This window comes from Leguminivora glycinivorella, chromosome 3 (assembly GCF_023078275.1).
Source record: "Leguminivora glycinivorella isolate SPB_JAAS2020 chromosome 3, LegGlyc_1.1, whole genome shotgun sequence".
NCBI lineage: Eukaryota > Metazoa > Arthropoda > Insecta > Lepidoptera > Tortricidae > Leguminivora > Leguminivora glycinivorella.
In genome coordinates, this window is record NC_062973.1 from 2,194,869 (window position 1) to 2,221,953 (window position 27,085).

Below are 27,085 nucleotides of genomic sequence, written 5' to 3' on the forward strand. Positions count from 1 at the left end.
TTGGCTCAGTCGGTAGTGACCCTACCTGCTTCGCCGCGGTCCCGGGTTCGAATCCCGGTAAGGGCATTTATTTGTGTGATGAGCACAGATATTTGTTCCTGAGTCATGGATGTTTTCTATGTATATAAGTATTTATATATTATATATATCGTTGTCTGAGTACCCACAACACAAGCCTTCTTGAGCTTACCGTGGGCCTCAGTCAATCTGTGTAAGAATGTCCTATAATATTTATTTATTATTTATTTATTTAATTATATTTATTTATTTATTTATACTGCGGCGTGCCCAAATGAGAAGGGCACGCAAATGATGAACGGAAATATTTATTTGTTTTACAAGAGGGCAAAGTAGTTGTTTAACCGCACGTGCCAATATTGATACCTGAGCAAACGAAAGATTCCAATATTCAAGAAGTGGAATCTTGAGTGTTGCGAGGGTATCAAGGCACGAACTTACTTACCCGCCTCTCTACTTCTTCCGTGTTATTATCTGGTCTAAAGGATATTTGCTTCCCTAAATAAATGTATTCCTTTACGTAGTCCAACTTAGTGTTTTCTATGAATAATTATGTCTCTTTCTACATGATTTGTCATTACTTTTGTTTTTTGAAGATTCATTTCAAGACCATTTCGCACATAAGTTTCGAAAATCTCATTGGTACGAGCCGGGGTTCGAACCCGCAACCTCCGAATTGTAAGTCGCACGCTCTTACCGCTAGGCCACCAGCGCTTCATTTGAAACCGAGACCTGGAAATATTTGTTGTCCCGTATTTGTCGGAACATTACACAATATTCTCTTACTTACACGTGTTCAAACTTTTGTTACAATCATTGTACAGGATGTAACATTAATGCTGGTGATCCATTTAAGAGCATAACCGGTATCGAATAGCGGTTACGAATACCACTTTCTTTTTAGGGTTCCGTAGTCAACTAGGAACCCTTATAGTTTCGCCATGTCTGTCTGTCCGTCCGTCCGTCCGCGGATAATCTCAGTAACCATTAGCACTAGAAAGCTGAGATTTGGTATCAATACGTATATCAATCACGCCAACAAAGTGCAAAAATAAAAAATGGGAATTTTTTTTAAATTAGGGTACCCCCCCTACATGTAAAGTGGGGGCTGAATTTTTTTTTCATTCCAAACTCAATGTGTGATATATTGTTGGATAGGTATTTAAAAATGAATAAGGGTGTACTAAGATTGTTTTTTTGATAATGTTAATATTTTTGGAAATAATCGCTCCTAAAGGAAAAAAAAGTGCGTCCCCCCCTCTAACTTTTGAACCATATGTTTGAAAATTATGAAAAAAATCACAAAAGTAGACTTTCTAGGAAAATTGTTTTGAACTCGATAGGTTCAGTAGTTTTTGAGGAAAACTACGGAACCCTACACTGAGCGTGGCCCGACACGCTCTTGGCCGGTTTTTTTTTAAATAAATACCATGAAAATTAAAGGTACTATAGAAGGTAATGTATATGCCGTAGGATTTATCTTCGGCAATTATGTTACATAGTGTATAAGGTATGTAGCATATCATGATACTTAAAGCTTATTTAAAGTGACTCTCGGAAGGGTCGTGAATAAATTGCCCGCATATTGTTATTGGGCGGGTCATAAAACTAATCCAATTTGTTCACTCATCGATCAGTGAACGAATCACGGGATCAGTCTTATGTTATGAGATAATTATAATAGTTTAGGCCGTTTTCACATTATCCGATCCGATATCGGATGTAGGAAGGATGTAAAATGTAAGATTTATGCGCTTCCAGGCAGGCAATTATGGTCGCGCGATAAATGATAAAACATCTGGCCGTCCCTATCGCACTTAATAATAGTGAGATAGGGACGGCCTGATATTTTATCGTCTATCGCGCGACCATGCTACCCGTGCAGGTCTTCATTTATGTATTTAACACTTTCGCTACCAAGAACCCGACTGTCGGGCACACCGCTCGTAGAAGCGTAGCCGATTACATGGGTTTCCCCGTATGTAGCGAAAATGTCGTAGCGCCGCGTAGAGCCCGGTTTCGAAAGTGTTAATAGATCACTATTACTAAAAAACTATATAAAACGCAAAAATTGCGGATTTAATGCCGATGGCACTTTCCTACAACAGTTTTTGTCCGAGGCACCATCGAACTGCCGATATCGGCAGGACGCTTCCGGCATTTTTTGGCATGCCGGACCTACCGCCAGTTGTCGGCCGATAATATTTGTTTGTGTGCGTATATAATGTATGTATACGTTTGTAGTAGTATGCGTGACAAAAATGGCGTCTATTAAACAGCTGCTAATGATCGAAATTCAAAATAGTTGACAATTTCCATGGAAAAAAGAAGGTTGTAATGCATCGGTCCGAATTGCGGATACTAGTTTTTTCATCTTTTAGTAGATATAGTTGAATGTAAAATTATTTATTTTGCCTGACACTCTTGAGTAGTCTGAGTATTTTTTATGCTCGTTATTTTAATTTTACAATATAATATTAAGGATATAGTGCTTATAATTATTACATAAATATAAAACATTTTTTAAATATTTTTTGATACAAAATCATACTTCATTGATTTGGAACAATGTGTTTTATCGGACCGACATCCGATCCGACACTATCGGAAGCATTTATCGGATGTAGGATGTCGGTCCGACATCCGATATCGGATCGGATAATGTAAAAACGGCCTTAGGTACCTATTTAAGGAAATGTAATAAAAGTTAGTAGGGAACTTGACTGTTCTTAAAATAATAGTTATTTGTTTTACAAGGGGGCAAAATAGTTGTTTAACCGCACGTGCCAATATTGATACCTGAGCAAGCGAAAGATTCCAATATTCAACCACGAGCGTAGCGAGTGATTCAAAAAGTAGAATCTTGAGCGTTGCGAGGGTATCAAGGCACGAAGGTTAAACAAACTTTGCCACCGAGTGAAACACAAAATTTTTCACCACACCAACCAACACGAACAAAATACTGACTATAAAACATCAAAATACATCAAATCCATCAATTTCTTCAATATTTATGATTAAAAATCATCATTTATAGGTAAAATCTAGCAGCCAGATTACGACATCGAGTTAAAATTTGTATGAAATTACTTTGCCCCCTTGTGGATAAAATGCAATTTTGCTATCTGTTTTCGAATAGCAAAGAAAGCCTTTACCAGTTGGTGTGGTGAAATAGTTATTTGTTATACAAGGGGGCAAAGTTGTATTTTAACGCCGAGTGTGGAATTGAAAAACGAGGAAGTGTAAGGATTCTGTAGTTGAACCACGAGCGAAGCGAGTGGTTCGAAAATAGAATCCTGAACTTGCGAGTTTTTTAACACACGAGAAGTAAAATACATTTGCACCCGAGTGTAACACAAAACTTTTCCCCTCACTATAGCGAGGAAACTACAACGCAACAAATGCGTTTATCACTGCTTCCAGTAGTTCCACAGGTGGTAAATCATCTTTATTACTAGTTTCATCTACTTTTATCAATTTTAAAGCAGTTAATTTGACTTTATTCAAGGTCAAATTACTTTACCCACTAGTGGATAAAATGCGTTTTTACCCGCTGGTATTAAAGGACAAAACACGTGTTTCCGAGCTAGTGAGGGGAAAAATATTTTATACCATGCACGAAATAAAGCATCAGATAAGAAAAACATGGACAGAAGTTATTTTTAAATCCAATTTATATAGTCTGGTAGAAATATATAAAGGAACTGAATTGACCGTGACGTCACTCAATTCGATTTTATATTAATTCCATAATAGCAAGTCGTTCAAATTCGTTTTAACAGTTCTTGTACGGTTTTAGAGGAATTTTCTCCCACGAACGCTCCGGCTGTGGAATGAGCTCCCTGTCGAGGTATTCCCGATGAACTACAGTATGGGGTCCTTCAAAAAAGGAGTGTACAAGTTTCTAATGGGTCGGCAACGCGCACGTGACACCCCCTTGAGTTGCGGGCGTCCATAGGTTGCGGTGACCGCTTTCCATCAGGCGGGCCGTATACCTGTTTGCCACCGACGTGGTATAAAAAAAAAGAAGGTGATTTGACTTGGAGGCAATTATAGCCTATATAGATAATAAGCAGATATAAGTTGTACATTGCACACCCATGTCGGGTAACTGGTGGGACTTTATTTATACAGTATACATACCTGTTATTTTTTGTACACAGTTTGTCAATAAAGTGATTATATTTTATTCTATTTCGTTTTGTGAATAAATATAGTTTTTGGAAAAATGTTTGGTACAAGTATTTATTGCTGACTGTACTTTTCTATGCACGTGTAACTAATTAGATCGACCTTCAATGTTTGTCATTAAGTCTGTCATACTCTTCGATCATACAAAATAATTTATTAGTTTAATAACAAACGTTTTTATTGTGAAGTGACCAACAGCTTAAATATTAGTGATCCCTCTAGTACTTCGAACGCGTGAGAGGCCATGGAATGTCCATTTTTTTTTTTTTTTTTATTTTAGTCATTGTTGAGAGTCAATCGGTCCTCGCTAGAGATACGGGCGGCCGGTTGCTCTTTCATTGGTAACGGCTGGTTTTATTGTGTTTTGTAGTGGTGCTTTATATAGGTTAGATCTGATAAGGTGGTCAGGTCAGGTAGGTAATAAGGGATTTGGTTATGTTTTGTTAAAGGTTTTTAGGGTATCTATTATATATTTGGTGTAACTAATAAATGAGGCTAGTGTTTCTTCTTTGTCGGTTAACTGTTTTATATTGTAGGGTTGAATATTTTGATATTTTCCACAGATAGTCTCGTGGACGCATCTGGCATACGTGTATCTGGGACAGTATTTAATCAGGTGGTCGATAGTTTGGTTTGTAGCGTTGTCACATGGACATTATTTAAGTTATTTTTTACCGCATCACTTTATGTCACGTATTACGTTATCTGACAGTTATTATCATAATTACAGTCACACAGGGTTGTGGCTTAGTACCATTAACGGAGTCACACCATTCAGTCATGCCTTTCAAAATAGTCATGTATTATTTTATTTATACAGTTTATACTAATGTCGCCATTGGATATATAGATGCTCCGGAAATACAAGAATTCAAATTAGTGGAACAATGTGTTGTGGACATTATAGCGGCAAAATCTTTATTCGACTCAGATATAGTTGTCATTAACAATGACATTGTCACCACTGAGTTGATAGCGCGGATTCACGGAACCAACAACGTCAAACTATACGTAAAGGATGCTGCCGTACCTGTCCCTACATCACCCAACATTTTTATAATATTGGGTCAAAACCTATCATATTTACAAAATCTGATTCACGTTATGCACATGGATAGATACCGCAAACCAGAAGCCTTATTCATCATCATAATTGCAGATACTACAAAAGATAATGTTACACAAATATTTTACACATTATGGAAGTACCATATTATACACACCGTTATTATTCTCAAAGAGACAAATGATTATTCATCAGTATATTCCTATTTTCCATATGCAGAAGGCGGCTGTGGAAGAAATTATAATAAGTCAATTAAAATAAGTGATTGCAATAAAGTTAAGACATCAGATATTATGGACTCGATGCGTGAACATGACATTCGTATCCTTAAGAACTGTGTTTTACAAGTAGCAACTCATAATTATCCACCGATAGTAATATCGGATATAGATCCAAATTATAAAACCGCTACTGGAATAGAAATATTCTTTTTAGATATTTTAGCCGATACGGAAAATATTTCTTTAAATTATATATTTTTTCCCGAATCTGAATTTGGTCACGTATCTGTAAATAACACTGTTACTGGATTATTACAAAAATTGTATGAAAATGAAGTGGATGTGGTGATTGGGGCCTTTGCCTTGAATAGTAACAGAGCGCAGTTCTTTGACTATATTTGGACCCACTTTGCATTTGAAGATAGTTTTGTCACCGTCACTCCCAGTGCTGGTCTTGTGGAACGATGGAAAATCATTTACAAAGTATTTAAACCCCTTGTTTGGCTATTAATACTATTCATGTTCTTAGTCTCTTCATTTATTCTTTTAAGTCATAAATATGAAAACTCAGTAGTACTTTATAATAATTAGGGTGTGCAAACCGGTTAACCGGTTAACCGAAAAACCGGTTAACCGAGACTTTTTGGCCTCTGTTAAAAACCGGTTTTTATAGTCTCTAACCGGTTAATAACCGAAACTGTATTTATTTCTCAAAATTTGGAAAATTCGGCATTAAAAGGTTCAAAAATACGTAATTATTTAATGTTTTGTAATAATAAAGATTTATTCATTACTTTTCATTGACAACATTATTATCTGTAATGATTTTATTTTAAAAAAACCGGCCAAGAGCGTGTCGGGCTACGCTCAGTGTAGGGTTCCGTAGTTTTCCGTATTTTTCTCAAAAACTACTGAACCTATCAAGTTCAAAACAATTTTCCTAAAAAGTCTTTATAAAGTTGTACTTTTGTGATTTTTTTCACATTTTTTAAACATATGGTTCAAAAGTTAGAGGGGGGGGGGACACACTTTTTTTCCTACCATACCTATCCAACAATATATCACACGTTGGGGTTGCAATGAAAAAAAAATCAGTCCCCATTTTACATGTAGGGGGGTACCCTAACAAAGCATTTTTTTCCACTTTTTATTTTACCACTTTATCGGCGTGATTGATATACATATTGGTACCAAATTTCAGCTTTCTAGTGCTAATGGTCACTGAGATTATCCGCGGACGGACGGACGGACGGACAGACAGACATGGCGAAACTATAAGGGTTCCTAGTTGACTACGGAATCCTAATGAGTCCCGACTGTCCCGAGTCTACTCAATTACACATTTTATACAATACAGTACAGTGCAGTTAGTATATTTCGACTCCGCATAGACCTAACGTCCAGCCTCTTACAACGACATAAGCACAGGTATTTATTTGGTTTTCGTATGTGATACTATGAAAGTACATCCGTTTATTACGACTCCGATTTGAACGACCAGCCGCTTTTTACGACACATTTTACACAGAATCCGTCCGTCAAGTCCGGTTGCAACGACGAGCGACAACGTTTTTAGTTTTACTAGTAAATTGAGGAAACAAGGCTACTTCCACCCGAGCACGGCCCCCAGTCTTGCCTACAACAAGTAGCAAGATTACATTGTGGCCAAGTAACTTTTTGGAGTATTGCAGTTAAAATTTTAACAATTTGTTCGCCTCGGGTCTAATATTATAAGCTAAATAGAACCCAATTTGTATTTTTCGATTGCGTATAAACTAGCTTTACTTACAAATGATGAGCAAGCACGCATACTAAGAAGGACTTTTCTAACTAAACAAGTCACAATAAAATAAGGTATTAATACTATGATGATAATAATACCCTGTAAATAAACCTATTGATTGAAATGTTTTAGTAATAGAGATGTAGATATTACTTTTAATTAAAAGAAATGAAATTTGTTTTGTACGACATCTGGTTAGTACGACGTAATATCAGCGGTCCTTTGAGCGTCGTTGTAACCGGAGTCTACCGTATATTTAACTATATTTTTTAAAAGAAAGGTAAAATGGAGATCTTGGTTTTCTTACATCAATTGCTTGTATTACTTTGGGCTCTGGGAGCTGTAGTCCTTCGCGACATGCCTAGAAAACGCAACTGTCGAATCACATTCAAACCACACAAGCCTTTTTTTAGCAATTTCCGCATTTACCAAATTTCCAAAAACTGGATAAAAATGATCTTCATCGTGCAAGTAATACCTGCTACGATATCATCATCAGAATTCTTAAAGGTAATGGTAATTATAGCGTAGTACGGCCATTTACCAAAAATCCTCAAAACCGGTTAATAACCGGTTAACCGGTTTTGAAGGAAAAGTCTCGGTTATTAACCGGTTTTTTAAGTTAACCGGTTTTTGCATACCCTAATAATAATATATCTTCTGAACTTCTTAATTTATTTGGGAATTGTACACAAAATATTAGATTAAGACTCAAAGGACAAAAAATTAAAAACTTAATTATCGTCCAATGGATATGGTTTGTGTTTCTAGTAAATTGTTTTTACCAAACTAAGCTAACAAGTTTTACTACCTACCGCACCAGCAACCCACAATTGAATGAATACATGTCTTTATACGATTATAACTTCACGCCATGTTTCGCGTTGGACATTGCTCCTTTTATGTTGAATTCTGGTAAAGTTCCTATTATAAATGGAGAGTATCTAGAAACACTGGGTTGTGAAACTGCTGACTTGTCCATGGATATGGTAGCAAAAACGCAGAATAAATACACAGTTACACACTACTACCGATATCTTTGGTGGATAACTAAGAACCCGACAAAGAAGCAACAAGTACATCTGATGAAGGAAAAATTGTACAACGCGATTTATGCAGTATTTCTTAAACGCGGTTTTCCACTTTTAAAAGATTTTCAGCTTAAAATATTGCACCTGGTTGATGCCGGTTTTGTTGATGTTGCTAAAAAAATTCATATGATAGATACTGTCGCAGATGCGAATATTTATGGGGTATTCGAGATAAGTAGTTTAAAATTAAAAGATTTTGCTGTACCGTTTAGTATTTTAAGCATAGGTTTGATACTTTCATTTATAATGTTTGTAATTGAATTGATGCATGCTTATAAATAAATATTTATAGTCAAAACAAAATGTGTTAATCATTGAGCAATATGACGTTGTGCGAGGTATAACATTAATAATGGAGACCCTGATAATGGTACATGACAATGGTGTTGTGAAGATATTTTTTTTAATAATAAAATATTTAATAACTACCTGAATAGAGATTTGCCAAAGTGACTGATCAACAAAAAAAATGTTGTCAAATATTGTGTTTTAATTTTTTTATATTCAGAACATATTGTATATGCTGGAATACTAAAAGTTGTTGTGAGACCCTTTTCCTACATTAAACGTGTTAATAAAAGGAAAAAGAAACCTGTTATTTTCTTCTGTATCAATCAGTAAACGTCTGAAAGGATACGACTATTTATTTTTTCCAGAATAATAAAGAAGATGGATATGAGGAATATGGTGAAACCGTTCTTATCAAATATGTCATGTGGGTCATTTGGCTGATGATAATGTCATCTTCTGAACTTCAACTCGGTCCTATCACTTGGGCAATAGAAAAAGACAGAAAGAGGTGGATGAAAATATCGCGTGACAAAATTAGTGTAAGCCTATATGTACACTAATTTGCTGAAGCAGTGCAGCTGTCTTAGGTTAAACATGAAAGCTTGTTAAAGAGTCGTGGGAAAACGTGCACTTTGTCGGTATATCTGTAAACATGTTATTATAGTTCGCCCCGCTATTGGAAAACGTAACTAACATGGTATGCCAATTCCGGAATGAGAAAATTTGGTAATGTAACTTAATAAGGAATTTCTATGAAAGTGATAAATTGCGATTTTAAGGAAGAGTGGAAGATGGTTGAAATAAAACATCTTTATTTTAGTATTATTCTATTCAACATTATCACATAATAAACTATGATATAATAAATCTCGTAATATTATAAAATTATTTACAAAATAACTGAACTACATACTATTATGTACATTATTAACCCTGAATTATATTAATACTTTAAATTATAATCTTGCACAGATATACCTAATCTGATATAACTAGGTATACTGTATAATTATGTCATTACTATGCCCATTAATAATATATTAGAGAAAAAAAAATGAAAGAGCGTAAAAAATACTAATTAATAATATCAAAAATTATTTGATCTATTTTATCTGGAAGCCGCAGGGTAGAGTATACCATTAATTACATCCAGTAATATTTTTTTTGACACACAAATGACAACAAACATTTTGACAAGAAAAATGTCAATAAAGAGTGCATTTACTGTAATGTCACATTGGTATTGCATTATGTATGACTAACATAATAAATAATAAATCACGAAAATATGAATAAAAACAATGAAAAACAAAGTAATAATGAATATACTCAAAGATGAGATTATAATTATAGACTCACCGTCGGTCGAATGAAAAATAAAGTAACAAATTATTCAAACAAGAGTAAATTGTGTTATATTTTGTTGTAATAAACAAATGAAGACATGGATAATAAAGAAATCGAAGTAAAGTCTATCATGTTTGTTGAAACGTCGAAATCACCACCGAATGAAAACAGTGGTGAAGAAAGAGATGAGGAGCAATCCAGCGAAGTGCGTGAGGTCGTGTCGGCTAGCAGCGTTGTAGAAGCCTCCGTATACTTGCAGTCCTGCAGTTTCAATGCTGAAAGAAAAAAAAGTTTATAAATATATTCGTTATTTATATCTCGCTAGCATCAATATTGGCAGTCGAGTTGCGTAGAAAGTAAGTGACGCAATCATAAAATTACCAATATGAATGTAGCAGTAGATACAGACATGAATATAGTAGTAGTGAGTAGTAGATTAAAGCTATTTTATTAATATGTATTCAGTTTTATATTCGGTTGTAATAAAAACATGTAATACAGACACTGACAAATTCGTGTAACGGATGTGAATTAATCAAAACCTCAAAATGTCCTTTGAAATAATATGCGTGGAAAGAAAAACAATATGCGTTGTAGAATTTTTATATAAAGATGAGAGTTGTGAATGATTCACGGGTATTTTCATTAGACTTGTATTGACCGGGTTATAGACCGTGATTACCTTATATTTTTGATTTTTGTCGAGCTCCCGATATTTCGACGCAGTTACATGAATCATGATCACGGATAACATTGGTCAAAAAGGTAATCACGGTCTAATATCCCGGTCAATATAAGTCTAAATCCAGGGTTGGGCAAAATACTGGCCAATAGTATTTCAAATACAAAATACTAATTACATTTGGAAATGTATTTCAAATATAAAATACTAAATACTTTGGTGACGGGTATTTCAAATACAAAATACAAAATATAGTGTTTAAAAAAATGTATTTCAAATACCAAATACAAAATATAGCGTTATAAAATACAAAATACTTTTCACCACACCAACTGGTAAAGGTTTACGGATGAGAAAGTTGTACGATTTTGCAGTTCAAAAGTAAATTCATATATATTAAATATTAACTTGATATCTTTTTTTTAGAATACTTACTGTTTATTAAACTTGATATCCAGGATGTCATATCCTAAGTTAGATGGTATTCATGTTATGATTTGATATCACGTTTAATAAAAAATATTTCATTTATTAGGTAAATTCTACCAGCAAGTTTAAGACATCAAGTTAAAATTTGTATGAAATTGCAATGTTGCTATATGTTTTCGAAGAACAAAGAGAGTCTTTAAGAGTTGGTGTAGTGAAAAAAAAAACATTCAAACTCTATGGAAAAACAATATCAACGCGCCAAGATAACAAGGTCTACTTATGAAATTAAAGGACAATACTTATAGGTAGGCATGCGCAGAATTTAACAATAAATTTAAACGTTTCTTTCAATGTCACCCCTTCTATTTAATCAGTGAATTTACTGATAAAATGACAAATAATGTTCATACTTCTTATATGAATATCAATATACTTTATTTTATAAGCTTAATTTTAACACGTTGCAAGACTAGGTTTAGCAATGACCTGTGATTGGGCATTTTCAAAAATTGGGACCCAAAATTAGTGAAAAATGTTAATTAAAATTAACTCGACGTCAGTTTTGTGACGACAATTTTATTAAGCTTGAAATTTCAAAAAAAAAATTGCTTTTCTGTTAATTACATAAACTAAAGGAATAATCTACATTTAGAACATGAAAAAAGTTGGTTTTTAGACAAATTTTATTCTTAATTGTTGTCACAAAACTGACATGGAGTTAATTTTTATTAACAAATGTCACTAATTTTGGGTCCCAATTTCTGAAAATGCCCAATAAACGAAACTTGAAAAGCTTGAAACTTGGTTTTTATGAATTGAATAAAGAATTCCCTTTCATAAAAACCAAATTCCTAAAAGTATTGTCCGATAAGTTCCGTCTAGTTGGCGAGTGAATGTATCCAGAGTGGTGGCAGTAGTAAGAAAAATGTCATGACCGCGAAATCAACTATCAAAGTGATGTGACACTTGTCACTGACAGTAGTGACAGTGACATTTGACGTTGACACTTGACAGTGTTGCCGTTTTTAATATATCACAGTCTCCTAAAGGGACTATCGGACTATCACACAGTTAAAAACTATTCAGAAATGTATTTTATGCAAATGTATTTTACAGCCTTGAGTATTTCAAATACAAAATACTAAATACATGTGTCTAGGTATTTTAAATATCAAATACAAAATACTTAACCAAGCAGTATTTGCAATACAAATACAAAATACGTATTTGTATTTTAAACGAGTATTTCAAATACATGTATTTGAAATACTGCCCAACCCTGTCTAAATCTAAAGATGATACAAATCTAAAATGGTAATGAAATTGAGATTTCGAAAATTTGAACTTTATCCAACGTCACGATAATAGTAGTTCTGATGATTGTAAAGATACTCCATAAAATCAAGAGGTACACTTACCTAAACTTGCAATAGTCTCCATCATAACTCCAGCCCAGATATTCCCCAGTCCTAAGGTTCTCGCTCCGCAGCCACTCCTCCAGAGGTCTGAAGTAGTCCCGAAGAGCCTCCCCGCTGAGCCGGGACTCCCCGATGCTTTCCTGGAGAACTTGCGTCCAGGGTACGGAGGAACCGCGTTCCATCAGTCGGCTGGAAATTAAAATTTTTGGGGTTTAAATTTTTGTATAGTACGAGTACATTGTACAATGAAAGCGAATGTATAGATCAAAAGTCAACCAAATTTTGGCACTAAAAAAGCGCGAAATCCAAATCTTCTATGAGAATTGAACATTCGCGCCTACATTTTCAATCAAGTGCCATCGGTGATTCCGCCAACGTCAAGGTTTAAGAACGCACGCATTTTATGAAGACAGTTGACCGCTGAGGCCTATTGCTGCCTTATGTTAGTGTTAAGATTTGGTTGACCATCTATAGGTAGTATTTTATTATGACATGTAAAATATAATGTACAATTTCAATGAGAAATAAAGTCTTATCTAGTCTAAAATGAGATTCAAAGTCCTATTTTGAATTAAGACTACTTACTATAAACATTGCCTAAAGAGTCCTTCCGCTTTATCGGCAATATAAGTAGATAAATGACTGTTAGAATATCAAATAATAACGTTCTTATTAAAATAAAAGCATCAGGACACTTTAGGTATGGAGCGTCCGAAGTATTTGCTCAAAGTATGTTATACATAATAAGTGAACCGCAAAACTGGGAGTGTGAAGTAAACGTTATAATTAACTCTGACTGTGCTACCAAAAATTGCTGCAAACTTAGCTTGGTCTGACTCAACCTATAATCAATCTAATAATACAACATCGCAAGGTTGCAACATAAATTAAGTTTCTAATTTATAATTAAACTACAAACTAAACTACGAATATTAAACATTGTAATTTTATAATGGTCAATACAATCTATTTTAGTTTTTCAGTAATTTTAGTACAAATAACAATACAACAACAAAGGGGCTAACACAAACTTTTAATAAAAATATTTGTGATAAAATAAAAAAGGTACTTAAAACCAAAAGACATTACACGAACAAGAAAATGTGCCCCAAAATTGTCCCTTGCGGCACTCCGTAACAATACCATATAACGGCATGCATAAAACGTAAAACTGGGTCGAGATATCGGATTTCTAAAGACAGGAACACAAAGCTGTTGAAACACGGCCTAATAAAGCTTAGCTGTGCCTTTCGCGCCATAGACTGGCTTAAACGCTCCCTGGATGCACATTCGAAAGCCTGTGACAAGTCTAAAAGGGACTAAGACTACCAAAATACTTAAGGAAACGTGTCTTTTTTTACTTCGAAGGGTGTAAAGGCATATTTACTGTAAAAACGGAGGATCACGTAGCAATCGTTGCTTGGGTTACAGTTAATACGATTGGATTCTCTTGTTTCGATACATGTTTTGGGTTCGATATTAAAGAAATAAGAATTTATATTTTGGGAAAGGGTTTTGGTAAAATTGGACCTGTGTTTTGTATTGTTTGCGTAGAATCTCAAGTAAAGGAAACGTGAGACCTAAATACTTAATCAGTATTTGTATCATATGAAAATAAATCAGGTTTTTTTTATGTGCTAATAAAGACATTTTCATCTGAAATTCTAAAAGAAATTCAATTTTGTTTTGTTTTTTGTACGTCTGAATAATAGTACATTACGTTACCAGAGCAGAAATGCGAAACTAGTAAGTAGCGATAAATTAAAACCCCACCGAAATTGATTAAATTGACACAAATTACGGATTCCCACTTCGCACGTGTATCGTACGTTTTACAGATCGTATGGTCATAAAATCTTTGACATAGTTAGGTGATGTGCCGATGTGCTTATTATCGCACTAGTGCCGTAATACAGCGCCATATGCGCTGTAAAATCAGTTTTACTTCTTAACAATATACAAAATCATGAAGAAAGCTTAAACCAGGAAGTCAGACATTACCTAAACAGTAGTACAAACTGTCCGACCAAACCATTGCTTTGGGCGCAGACATATCGCAAGCTAAATTACTACCTGCTGTCGCAACCTTTATGCAGGTTCATTTAACGCGGTAATATGGGCAAATACAGACAATACCGCAGACATATAACCTCGTGAGTCCTGGAAGCGTTTGTTATGTTTTGTTACTCAGTAAAAATTCAAAATAAATTTAAAATATGTACGAAATTTTGTACACGAGAAATGAGGACGTAAATTTATGCTGTAGCATAAGGCCCGTTTTCAAAGAAGTTTTAAGAAATACTTTTTCTCCTCACTAGCTCGGAAACACGTGTTTTGTCCTTTAATACCAGCGGGTAAAAACGTATTTTATGCACTAGTGAATAAAGTAATTTGACCTTGAATATAGTCAAAGTTTCTGCTTTAAAACTGATAAAAGTGGTTGTATTTCGCGATGAAGATGATTTACCACCTGTGGAACTACTGGAAGCAGTGATAAACGGGTTTTTTTGCGCTGTAATTTCCTCGCTATAGTGAGGGGAAAAGTTTTGTGTTACACACGGGTGCAAATGTATTTTACTTCTCGTGTGTTGAAAAACTCGCCAAGTTCAGGATTCTATTATTCTCGAACCACTCGCTTCGCTCGTGGTTCAACTATAGAATCCTTTCACTTGCTCGTTTTTCGGGTCCATATTGGCTCATATAAAAATATTTGTTATAAAATTGTTGTTTATTTATACCGATTTGTGCTCCGAATGATCATTTCTCATAATTTTACTTATCATAATTTTGTTTCATTATTATTAATAGTACTACTATCACTGTTCATAATAATCATTTAGTCGAAAATTTTTAATCATAAATTCTGTATAAATATTTAATCACATTCATAATTTTGTGTTTAAGAAAATCATTCATCATAAAATTATTTAAAGAGTTTTGGGGAAGTTCTATGAAAAACTTGTGCCATTTATAGAAGCGCGCTTGAAGCTTTTACAGTGACATATACAATTTACATTAAAAATTCGTTTCTGGTTCGCTCACGGTCAACCTAACACGCTCCTCCTCGCTACGCTCGTCGTCGCACCTAACTGGACTGTCACATGTGATGTCTGTTCTGTTAACAATAATATAACTATAAATTATATTCATCGCAATCGTTATGATCAATAAGTATATAAACATAAACATTAGTATAAAACGTATTTATGATGAATGACATTATGAACATAAGTCATTCGAAGTTACGATAGTTATTAACATAAAATTGTTATAAATAATGATCGTTATAATGTAAAATTGTATGAGAAACATTTTCGGACTACCAATAATCTATATAACAATTTTATATGAACTTTGGCGCACCCTCGTTTTTCAATTGCACACTCGGCACCAAAATTTATTTTTTACAAGTAGCTATTTTATTTTGCAGGTAGCTATAAATGCTGTTAGTACATTTTTATATTTCCTCAAACCTCTTTTGTCGATCGTATTTGATTCGTTTTAGGGGATACATTTGTATAAAACTAAGTAAATACCTTAATCTATTTTAGCCAATGAGATGATTATAATTATTTAACAAAACCGGATAGCGTAGATTTATAGACATCAGAGTATTTAAATAACTGTTTTAGAAATAAAAATGCCCTGCTTCGGCTTCGAGCCCTATGCCGACTCTGGTAGAAAGATGTTAAATGTGTGCAATAAGTATAACGTCGTCTGGTCACACCTGACTGTCATGTCTGTGGCAAATATCCAGGGCGATATAATTAACCGTTATGCTGCTAAATTATTGTATTGCGCTCGAAGCCCGAAGGTTGCGGCTTCATTGATTACTGAGGTAAGCCAGAGAACGGGTTAATAGCTGTTTAGGACTGGCTTGCTCATTGTTAACCCCCGACGCAAAAACGACGGGGTTCTGTCTGTGGCATCGTAGCTCCCGAACGGATGAACCGATTTGGTTTTTTTTTTCTGAAAGCTGAGTTAGTCGGGAGTGTTCTTAGCCATGTTTCATGAAAATCGGTCTACTATGTCGCGGTGGGGGTTTTTTCAAAATTTTAATTTTGTGGTTAGGTTATTTAAGGGTTGGTACAAGCCGACGTAAACCAATTCCAACTTGTATGAGAAACATCGGTGATATTGTAGTCAATTTACCTTAGGGTCCCCTCAAATACCTAAGTATATCAACGCCGAATCGGTTTTAATTTTAACCGACCAAAAATTGCTCGTTAGTATGAAATGAATTAGTCGCTAGCGTTGATGGCCTAGCGGACTAGCGGTAAGAGCATGCGACTTTCGATCTGGAGGTCGCGGGTTCGAACCCCGTCTCGTACAATGAGTTTTTCGGAACTTATGTGCGAAATGTCATTTGATATTTGCCAGTCGCTTTTCGGTGAAGGAAAACATCGTGAGGAAACCGAACTAATTTCAATAAGGCCTAGTTACCCTTCGGGTTGGAAGGTCAGATGGCAGTCGCTTTCGTAAAACTAGTGCCTACGCCAAATCTTGGGATTAGTTGTCAAAGTGGACCCCGGGCTCCCATGAGCCGTGGCAAATGCCGGGATAACGCAAGGAGGATGATGATGCTCGTTAGTATGAACTTTCAGCGGCGATGACGCGTTTATGCGTCTTCATACTAACGTGCGATTTTTAGTCGGCTAGAGCAGATTCCACGTCGATAGTTTTCGGGAAACCCTTATTCCAATAATTAAAAAAAAAACCCTTGTTCCTCGTAGATAACCAAGTTTGATAACTGGTTTTGTATGAGGATAAATTATTCCCTGATCCCTATATGACAGGTTAACCTAGTTTAGGGCTCAGGACACTATTCCAAGGCTATCTTACATTAACTCCATTATTCATAAGTACTTTTAGCAATAACATACATCTCATGTAAATGTAATAAGCTGACACTTTGATACCTAAATAAAGCATTTTTCATTTTCATTTTCATTTCATTTTCAATTCTTCCTAACTAACTGGGTTATGAAATAGGATTTTTTTTTCTTCGTAGAAAACCATTATTTTTTGCAGTTTTCTACGAAGAATATTTTTTCTTCTTTGCTTACCTACCCGGTTATGAAATTGGATTTTTTTTCCTCGTAGAAAACCATTATTTTTACCAGTTAGTAAACCAAACTGTAATTTTCTGCTCCCGAACTGTAGTTCGTCATTTACAGGGTCGTGAATAGATATTTAAAACCCTACATAAAAGTATATTCCCCAAAGCCAGCGCCCACCGGCTTCCCGGCCTTCCCGCGCACGCGCGCAGTAACGAAAAAATTGAAAACGCATTGTTCGGCTCTGTAACCATGACAACACATTGTTTTAACGACGACGTGCACAGTAAGCCGACGGGGGATGGCTTTGGGCAGCTGCGCTGACAGTGCAAAATACAGGAAACAGTGTGAGTTTCACGAAAGTTATTCTAGAAAACTATTAAAAACTAACGCCGTGTCTTGCGTGGGCGACGGTCGCGCGACCGTCGCCATCGCATCGTCTACTTCCATATCGATAAGGTTTGATTTCGTATGCGTCGCATCGCCGTCGCGCGACCATCGCGCGACCGTCGCCCACGCAAGCCACGGCGTAAGTGCCTGGTCGTAGAAAAAGTATTGTATGCAAGTTAATAAGTTAATATGCAATGGAGTTTAACTGAGTAAAAAAATACTCGTGGCGTCTTTATTAACAATTTTCGGCTTCGTGTCAAATTGTTACCCACGCCACTCGTCTTTTTTGACCTCCTTTAAACGCCTGTTGCATAAAATACTATAACTAGACGGTGTAACCCCTATTATACCGGGCGTGAGAACGCACATACAGTTAATTTGCATCTGCAGTTTATCGAGCTAGTAAACTATACCTCTATTACCTAACAGCTGATCTTTACTAATCCCTATACCAAAGACAAGTTAAAAATTACGACTGCATATACTGATTTAAACTAACACGATTTGTACTCATAATTTGTGAGTGTGCACGGGAAAACGTCCCACTTTGTCGATTGCTATAAAGCCGCTTTGTCAGGTTATTCATATAAAGATAAAAGCAAATCTCGCCTTCATGGTAACCGACAAAGTGGGACGTTTTACTAAACACTCACATTTTAGGAACTAAACGGGACTTAATCGCGGACGTTTAGAAAGTCTTACGTTCGTGGTCACGGGCAGACTGGCAAGGAACAGGGATGACGACTACATTAAAAAAAACCGGCCAAGAGCATGTCGGGCCACCATGTAGGGTTCCGTAGTTTTCCATATTTTTCTCAGAAACTACTAAACCTATCAAGTTCAAAAAAATTTTTCTAGAAAGTCTTTATAATGTTCTACTTTTGTGATTTTTTTCATATTTTTTAAACTTTATGGTTCAAAAGTTAGAGGGGGGGGGGACGCATTTTTTTTTCTTTACGAGCGATTATTTCCGAAAATATTAATAATTTCAAAAAACGATCTTAGTAAACACTTATTAATTTTTAAATACCTATCCAACAATATATCACACGTTGGGGTTGGAATAAAAAAAAATATCAGCCCCCACTTTACATGTAGGGGGGGTACCCTAATAAAACATTTTTTTCCATTTTTTATTTTTGCACTTTGTTGGCGTGATTGATATACATATTGGTACCAAATTTCAGCTTTCTAGTGCTAACGGTTACTGAGATTATCCGCGGACGGACGGACGGACGGACGGACGGACAGACAGACATGGCGAAACTATAAGGGTTCCTAGTTGACTACGGAACCCTAAAAATGGCATTCTGTTTAGTCCGTCAGTTAGATCGTCCAAAAATACTCAACACATATTTTTCGCTTTTTATAATTAATTAAAAATACAAAGATATAGAGCATCGAAGTTTCGGAGTGGGGGCTTGTGACGTTACTTCTAAGTAATAATTGTACCTAGGTGTGACGTCACGCGAAACTTCAACGCACTGTACCGTCGTCATTTTTCGTTTACGAGAAAAAAGAAAAAAAACGTGTCTAAAATTATTTGATAATCTAACTGAAGGACTAATTAGTTTTTTTTTGTCGTTCGCGTATTGTATCAACCTCTTTTAGCCGCGGGAGTTTTTCGAACTACCCGCACTTTCTCTTGGCTATTCACTATTGCGCTATGGTTGTTAATGTACTCGTAAATGTTAGTGTTAAGTTAATATCTCTAACAGTCATGTCAAACGCTATTCACTACGTGCACGACGGGTGCTGCTCTCTTTTTGTCGGCTTTCCTATATTATTGTATGGTGGTAGTTTTATCATGCAGAACACATACATATTTATAAATCAAAGGAAAAATTTAAAAATTCACACCGGCAGGTCTCGAACCTGCGACCACCTGGATTTCCGGTCAAGCCGCTCTCACCAACTGAGCCACGGAGGCCTGCTGGATGTGTGTGAATCTTTCCATGCCTTCCCTCGGTCCTTAAATACCTTAGTTCATTTTCACATTATCCGATCCAATATTGGATGTAGGAAGGATTTCAAGGGAATAAATCAAAGATGGCGGCGTAAATATAATATTATGTTTAAGAACTGATATAGGTATAGCGACATTTTCCATTTTTCCTTTGATTTAAAAATAACCACTCTTTATTACTAACTAGTCTCCTCGATATAAATGAAACACAAGCTCCAGTTGCATAACGTTACGCAAACCGAACAAAGCCGGGAGCGTTACGTAACGGTTGCCACAGCCCGGGTTGTCTCGGGTTGCCGTGTCGGGTTGCCTTCCTGCCGGCTTGACATCTACTGACTACCCGTATTCGAAGGATTAGAACGTCAAAAAGCTGCTCTAGTTATACACATTAAGGTCTGAACTAAGCGCTGGTGGTCTAGCGGTAAAAGCGTGCGACTTTCAATCCGGAGGTCGCGGATTCGAACCTCGGCTCGCACCTGAGTTTTTCGGAACTTATGTGCGAAATGTCATTTGATATTTGCCAGTCGCTTTTCGGTGAAGGAAAACATCGTGAGGAAACCAGACTAATCCCAGGAAGGCCTTTACCCTTCGGGTTGGAAGGTCAGATGGCAGTCGCTCTCGTAAAAGTAGTGCCTTCGCCAAATCTCGGGGTTAGTTGTCAAAGCGGACCCCAGGCTCCCATGAGCTGTCGCAAATGCCGGGATAACGCAAGGAAGATGAGATACATTAACGGCTCAGCCACGACCTTGGTCTAAGCGCGGCAGCGGTGAGCGGCGGCCATTGGAGCGAGACACAGCGATGGGACTTTTCATCCGCACATATGGTTGCCGCTCACCGCTGTCGCGCTTAGACCAATGTCGTGGCTGGGCCGTTAGGGTTGAGTACACGTTCGTCGCTCATGCGTGTAGCGGGGTGGGGCGTGTGCCTTGTGTGTCAAACAATTGAAGTTCATACAAGTGCCCTGACTACATCGCTCACAATAACCCCCGACGGAAAAACGAATGGGTGTTATTAGTTGACGTGTCTGTCTGTGTGTGTGTGTGTGTGTGTGTCTGACTGTGTCATCGTAGCTCCCGAACGGATGAAATTATTTAGATTTTTTGTTGTTTGAAAGCTGAATTAGTGGGGAGTGTTCTTAGCCATCATGTTTCATCAAAATCGGTGTCGGGGTTTTTTCAAAATTTTAATTTTGTGGTTAGGTTAGGTATACAATTATAATCTTTAACGAACATATAACGTATTTACGAGTATATAGGTAAATTTATTGGCCCTTTACTATTCTTGTGAAACGAAATTAGCCCTTAACGTTTTGTACGACAGTAGTAATTTATAGTGATGCCCCGTTTAGTAGCTATATTTGTTTACGAGCAAGTAGCTATAAAAGATACGCATCTAAATGTTATGTAAGTGTCCTGATAGTAGAATATATGGGAGGCTAAAATGTTGCTTAATTTTATAGAACAAAGTACCACGCATTCTAGTAGTTAAGATAAGTATATTTCAAACCATGGTCCAAACTTGTTCATATAGGTATAAACTAGTTTTTTAAAGGTGCGCGGGGCCCGAGGGCCCCGCGGTGTTCTTTTTTTGTTTTTGTGCTTTGCTCTTCGTGTTTTGCTTATGCTTTTGCTTTTTGTTTTTGTGTTTTGCTTTTGCTTTTTGTTTTTGAGCTATGCTTTTTTGATTTATTGCTTTGCTTGTTTGCTTTTTTGCTTTAGCCTTTGCGTGCTTGGGAGCACTCTCTGCCCGCAGCTCGGCCTGCGGCCTCGCGTGCTTGGGAGCCTGTCAGACACGCTCCGGGCCTTCGGCCCTCCGCGTAGTTACTGTGGGGGTTGTAGGGAAGTTGGAGCTTAAACACGACCCAATAGTAAAAGTCGTGGTCGTGTTTAAGCTCCAACTTCCCGGTCCGCCGGCGAGCCGATCAGGGACGCTCCGGGCCTTCGGCCCTACGCGGAGCTCGGCCTTCGGCCTTCGCTGGGTTTCGAAGCTCCGCGTCGGGCCTTCGGCCCGCCGCTTCGCTTGTTAAGATACTTTTTGTTATTGTTTCGCTTGGGAGCACAGTCTGTACGCAGCTCGGCCTGCGGCCTTCGCGTGCTTGGGAGCACTCTCTGCCCGCAGCTCGGCCTGCGGCCTTCGCGTGCTTGGGAGTCTCTCAGACACGCTCCGGGCCTTCGGCCCTCCGCGTAGTTACTGTGGGGGTTGTGGGTAAGTTGGAGCTTAAACACGACCCAATATTAAAAGTGTCTTGAGAAGCTCACGACGGGCCTACGGCCTGCGGCCTCCGGCCCGTCGTTTCGCTTCTCTAAGACACTTTTACTATTGGGTCGTGTTTAAGCTCCAACTTCCCGGTCCGCCGGCGAGCCGATCAGGGACGCTCCGGGCCTTCGGCCCTACGCGGAGCTCGGCCTTCGGCCTTCGCTGGGTTTCGAAGCTCCGCGTCGGGCCTTCGGCCCGCCGCTTCGCTTGTTAAGATACTTTTTGTTATTGTTTTCTTGGGAGCACACTCTGCCCGCAGCTCGGCCTGCGGCCTTCGCGTACTTGGGAGCCTGTCAGACACGCTCCGGGCCTTCGGCCCTCCGCGTAGTTACTGTGGGGATTGTAAGATTTGTAGGGAAGTTGGACCTCCGGCCTGCGGCCTCCGGCCCGCCGCGTCGCCTTTTAGACACTTTTACTTATATTTACTTGCTTGGGAGCACTGTCTGTACGCAGCTCGGAACTTGGACCGGAGCAATGACCGTCGGGCTGTAGAACGCTCCCTCAGGCTGGTAGGGAAATTTGACTTTGTCCCCTCTCGCCGCCGTTTTTGACTTTTCCAAAAATTTTTTTTTCTCATTTATATTTTTGGCCCCCGCTCTTACCACGTGCCAAATTTGAACGCGCTCGGACCGAAAATAAAATAAAAAAATTTCAAAGTCGGCCATTTTGAAATTTTGTAAATGCCATTCGATGGACCTCAGATAACTGTACAACATTAGTTCAAGCACTATTAACTTTTTTCCTACCGTTACGGAGCTATGGGGATTTAAAAAAAAACCTCCATACAAACTGGTAGGGAAATTTGACTTTGTCCCCTCTCGCCACCGTTTTTGACTTTTCCAAATTTTTTTTTTCTCATTTCTATTTTTGGCCCCCGTTCTTACCACGTGCCAAATTTGAACGCGCTCGGACCGAAAATAAAAAAAAAAAATTTCAAAGTCGGCCATTTTGAAATTTTGTAAATGCCATTCGATAGACCTCAGATAACTATACAACATTAGTTCAAGCACTATTAACCTTTTCCCTACCGTTACGGAGCTATGGGGATTTAAAAAAAGGACCTCCATACAAATTTAAATTGGCCTTCAAAGGGCGCCATTTTGAATTTTTCAAAATTTTCTTTTTGTATACTAATCTTGGGGTGGCTGTCTACCCGTGTGCAAAATTTCAGCGCGCTCGGACCATTTTGAAATTTTTCAAAAAAAAAAGTCGGCCATTTTGATTTTTTTTTAATGCCATTCGATGGACCTCGGGTGACTGTATAACATTTGTTTGAGCACTTTTCACTTCTTTGTACCGTTACGGAGCTATGGTAATTAAAAGAAAAACTTCCACTCAAATTTCAATTAGCCCTCAAAGGCCGCCATTTTGAATTTTTCAAAATTTTCATTTTGAATATAAACCTTGGGGCCACCTTCCACCCGTGTGCCAAATCTCAGCGCGCTAGGACCATTTTGAAATTTTTCAAAAAAAAAAGTCGGCCATTTTGAATTTTTTTAATGCAACTTTTTTCTACTCGGATACCTGTATGACATTTGGTCGAGCACCCCCGGCTATCTCTTACGGTTTAAAAGTTGCCATACAAAATAAAAGTGGCCAGTTTTCCCACATTTGTAGCACTTTTCAATTTTTTTTTATTTCATTCGAATCGAGGCCGCTTGGAGATTCTACGACCAAAATTTGAGCACTCCACGATAAATTTGAAAAATCGTCAAAAAAAAAGTCGGCCATTTTGAAAAAAAAATGGCGGCGTCAAAAACTGCCCAGGGTCCTCTATGACATTTGGTCGAACACTCCCCGGCTAACTCCAGCCGTTTGGCCAGGCCGTCCAACATTTTTTTACCCGGAACCGGTAGACCGACGGTCTGATCTATCCGGGGTCGCAGGACCAAACTCTATACGACCACACCAAACACTGCCACCTTCAAATCCCCCTTCTGCCTATTTTTTGAAAAATGTCAGTCGGGTTGTAGCTTTATATTATATAGACTAGTTTTTTAAAGGTGCGCGGGGCCCGAGGGCCCCGCGGTGTTCTTTTTGGGCTTTTGTGCTTTGCTTTTTGTGCTTTGCTTATGCTTTTGCTTTTTGTTTTTGTGCTTTGCTTTTTTGTTTTTGTGCTTTGCTTGTTTGATTTATTGCTTTGTTTGTTTGCTTTTTTGCTTTAGCCTTTGCGTGCTTGGGAGCACTCTCTGCCCGCATCTCGGCCTGCGGCCTCGCGTGCTTGGGAGCCTGTCAGACACGCTCCGGGCCTTCGGCCCTCCGCGTAGTTACTGTGGGGGTTGTAGAGAAGTTGGAGCTTAAACACGACCCAATAGTAAAAGTGTCTTGAGAAGCTCACGACGGGCCTGCGGCCTGCGGCCTCCGGCTCGTCGTTTCGCTTCTCTAAGACACTTTTACTATTGGGTCGTGTTTAAGCTCCAACTTCCCGGTCCGCCGGCGAGCCGATCAGGGACGCTCCGGGCCTTCGGCCCTACGCGGAGCTCGGCCTTCGGCCTTCGCTTGGTTTCGAAGCTGTGCGTCGGGCCTTCGGCCCGCCGCTTCGCTTGTTAAGATACTTTTTGTTATTGTTTTGCTTGGGAGCACAGTCTGTACGCAGCTCGGCCTGCGGCCTTCGCGTGCTTGGGAGCACTCTGCCCGCAGCTCGGCCTGCGGCCTTCGCGTGCTTGGGAGCCTCTCAGACACGCTCCGGGCCTTTGGCCCTCCGCGTAGTTACTGTGGGGGTTGAGGGAAGTTGGAGCTTAAACACGACCCAATAGTAAAAGTGTCTTGAGAAGCTCACGACGGGCCTGCGGCCTGCGGCCTCCGGCCCGTCGTTTCGCTTCTCTAAGACACATTTACTATTGGGTCGTGTTTAAGCTCCAACTTCCCGGTCCGCCAGAGAGCCGATCAGGGACGCTCCGGGCCTTCGGCCCTACGCGGAGCTCGGCCTTCGGCCTTCGCTGGGTTTCGTTTCGAAGCTCCGCGTCGGGCCTTCGGCCCGTCGCGTCGCTTTTTAGACACTTTGATTATCGTTCTGCTTGGGAGCACAGTCTGTACGCAGCTCGGCCTGCGGCCTTCGCGTGCTTGGAAGCCTCTCAGGCACGCTCCGGGCCTTCGGCCCTCCGCGTAGTTACTGTGAGAGTTGTGGGTAAGTTGGAGCTTAAACACAACCCAATATTAAAAGTGTCTTGAGAAGTCACTTTTACTATTGGGTCGTGTTTAAACTCCAACTTCCCGATCCGCCGACGAGCCGATCAGGGACGCTCCGGGCCTTCGGCCCTACGCGGAGCTCGGCCTTCGGCCTTCGCTGGGTTTCGAAGCTCCGCGTCGGGCCTTTGGCCCGCCGCTTCGCTTATTTAGATACTTTTTGTTATTGTTTTCTTGAGAGCACAGTCTGCACGCAGCTCGGCCTGCGGCCTTCGCGTGCTTGGGAGCACTCTGCCCGCAGCTCGGCCTGCGGCCTTCGCGTACTTGGGAGCCTGTCAGACACGCTCCGGGCCTTCGGCCCTCCGCGTAGTTACTGTGGGAATTGTAAGATTTGTAGGGAAGTTGGACCTCCGGCCTGCGGCCTCCGGCCCGCCGCGTCGCTTTTTAGACACTTTTATACTTATATTTTCTTGCTTGGGAGCACTGTCTGTACGCAGCTCGGAACTTGGACCGGAGCAATGACCGTCGGGCTGTAGAACGCTCCCTCAGGCTGGTAGGGAAATTTGACTTTGTCCCCTCTCGCCGCCGTTTTTGACTTTTCCAAAAATTTTTTTTTCTCATTTCTATTTTTGGCCCCCGTTCTTACCACGTCCCAAATTTCAACGCGCTCGGACCGAAAATAAAAAAAAAAAAATTTCAAAGTCGGCCATTTTGAAATTTTGTAAATGCCATTCGATGGATCTCAGATAACTGTACAACATTAGTTTAAGCACTATTAACCTTTTTCCTACCGTTACGGAGCTATGGGGATTTAAAAAAAAAACCTCCATACAAACTGGTAGGGAAATTTGACTTTGTCCCCTCTCGCCACCGTTTTTGACTTTTCCAAATTTTTTTTTTCTCATTTCTATTTTTGGCCCCCGTTCTTACCACGTGCCAAATTTGAACGCGCTCGGACCGAAAATAAAAAAAAATATTTTAAAAGTCGGCCATTTTGAAATTTTGTAAATGCCATTCGATGGACCTCAGATAACTGTACAACATTAGTTCAAGCACTATTAACCTTTTCCCTACCGTTACGGAGCTATGGGGATTTAAAAAAAGGACCTCCATACAAATTTCAATTGGCCTTCAAAGGGCGCCATTTTGAATTTTTCAAAATTTTCTGTTTGTATACTAATCTTGGGGTGGCTGTCCACCCGTGTGCAAAATTTCAGCGCGCTCGGACCATTTTGAAATTTTTCAAAAAAAAAAGTCGGCCATTTTGATTTTTTTTTAATGCCATTCGATGGACCTCGGGTGACTGTATAACATTTGTTTGAGCACTTTTCACTTCTTTGTACCGTTACGGAGCTATGGTAATTAAAAGAAAAACCTCCATTCAAATTTCAATTGGTCCTCAAAGGCCGCCATTTTGAATTTTTCAAAATTTTCTTTTTGAATATAAATCTTGGGGCCACCTTCCACCCGTGTGCCAAATCTCAGCGCGCTAGGACCATTTTGAAATTTTTCAAAAAAAAAGTCGGCCATTTTGAATTTTTTTTAATGCAACTTTTTTCTACTCGGATACCTGTATGACATTTGGTCGAGCACCCCCCGGCTATCTCGTACGGTTTAAAAGTTGCCATACAAAATAAAAGTGGCCAGTTTTCCCACATTTGTAGCATTTTTCAATTTTTTTCTATTTCATTCGAATCAAGGCCACTTGGAGATTCTATGACCAAAATTTGAGCTCTCTACGACAAAGTTGAAA

The 27,085-nt window shown here is 38.6% G+C and overlaps 1 protein-coding gene across 1 annotated transcript in view; it reads right to left on the minus strand.

Moving 5' to 3' along the window:
* Positions 1-9,535: 9,535 nt before the first annotated feature.
* Positions 9,536-27,085, minus strand: part of LOC125242606 (angiotensin-converting enzyme-like) — a 274,968-nt gene continuing 257,418 nt past the window's right edge. Inside the window, exons 11-12 of the mRNA XM_048151399.1 lie at positions 12,538-12,726; positions 9,536-10,283 (exon numbers count right to left, since the gene is read on the minus strand). Of these exons, the coding sequence (XP_048007356.1) occupies positions 10,160-10,283; positions 12,538-12,726 (313 nt within the window). The 3' untranslated portion in view covers positions 9,536-10,159. The remainder of the gene's footprint in view (positions 10,284-12,537; positions 12,727-27,085) is intronic.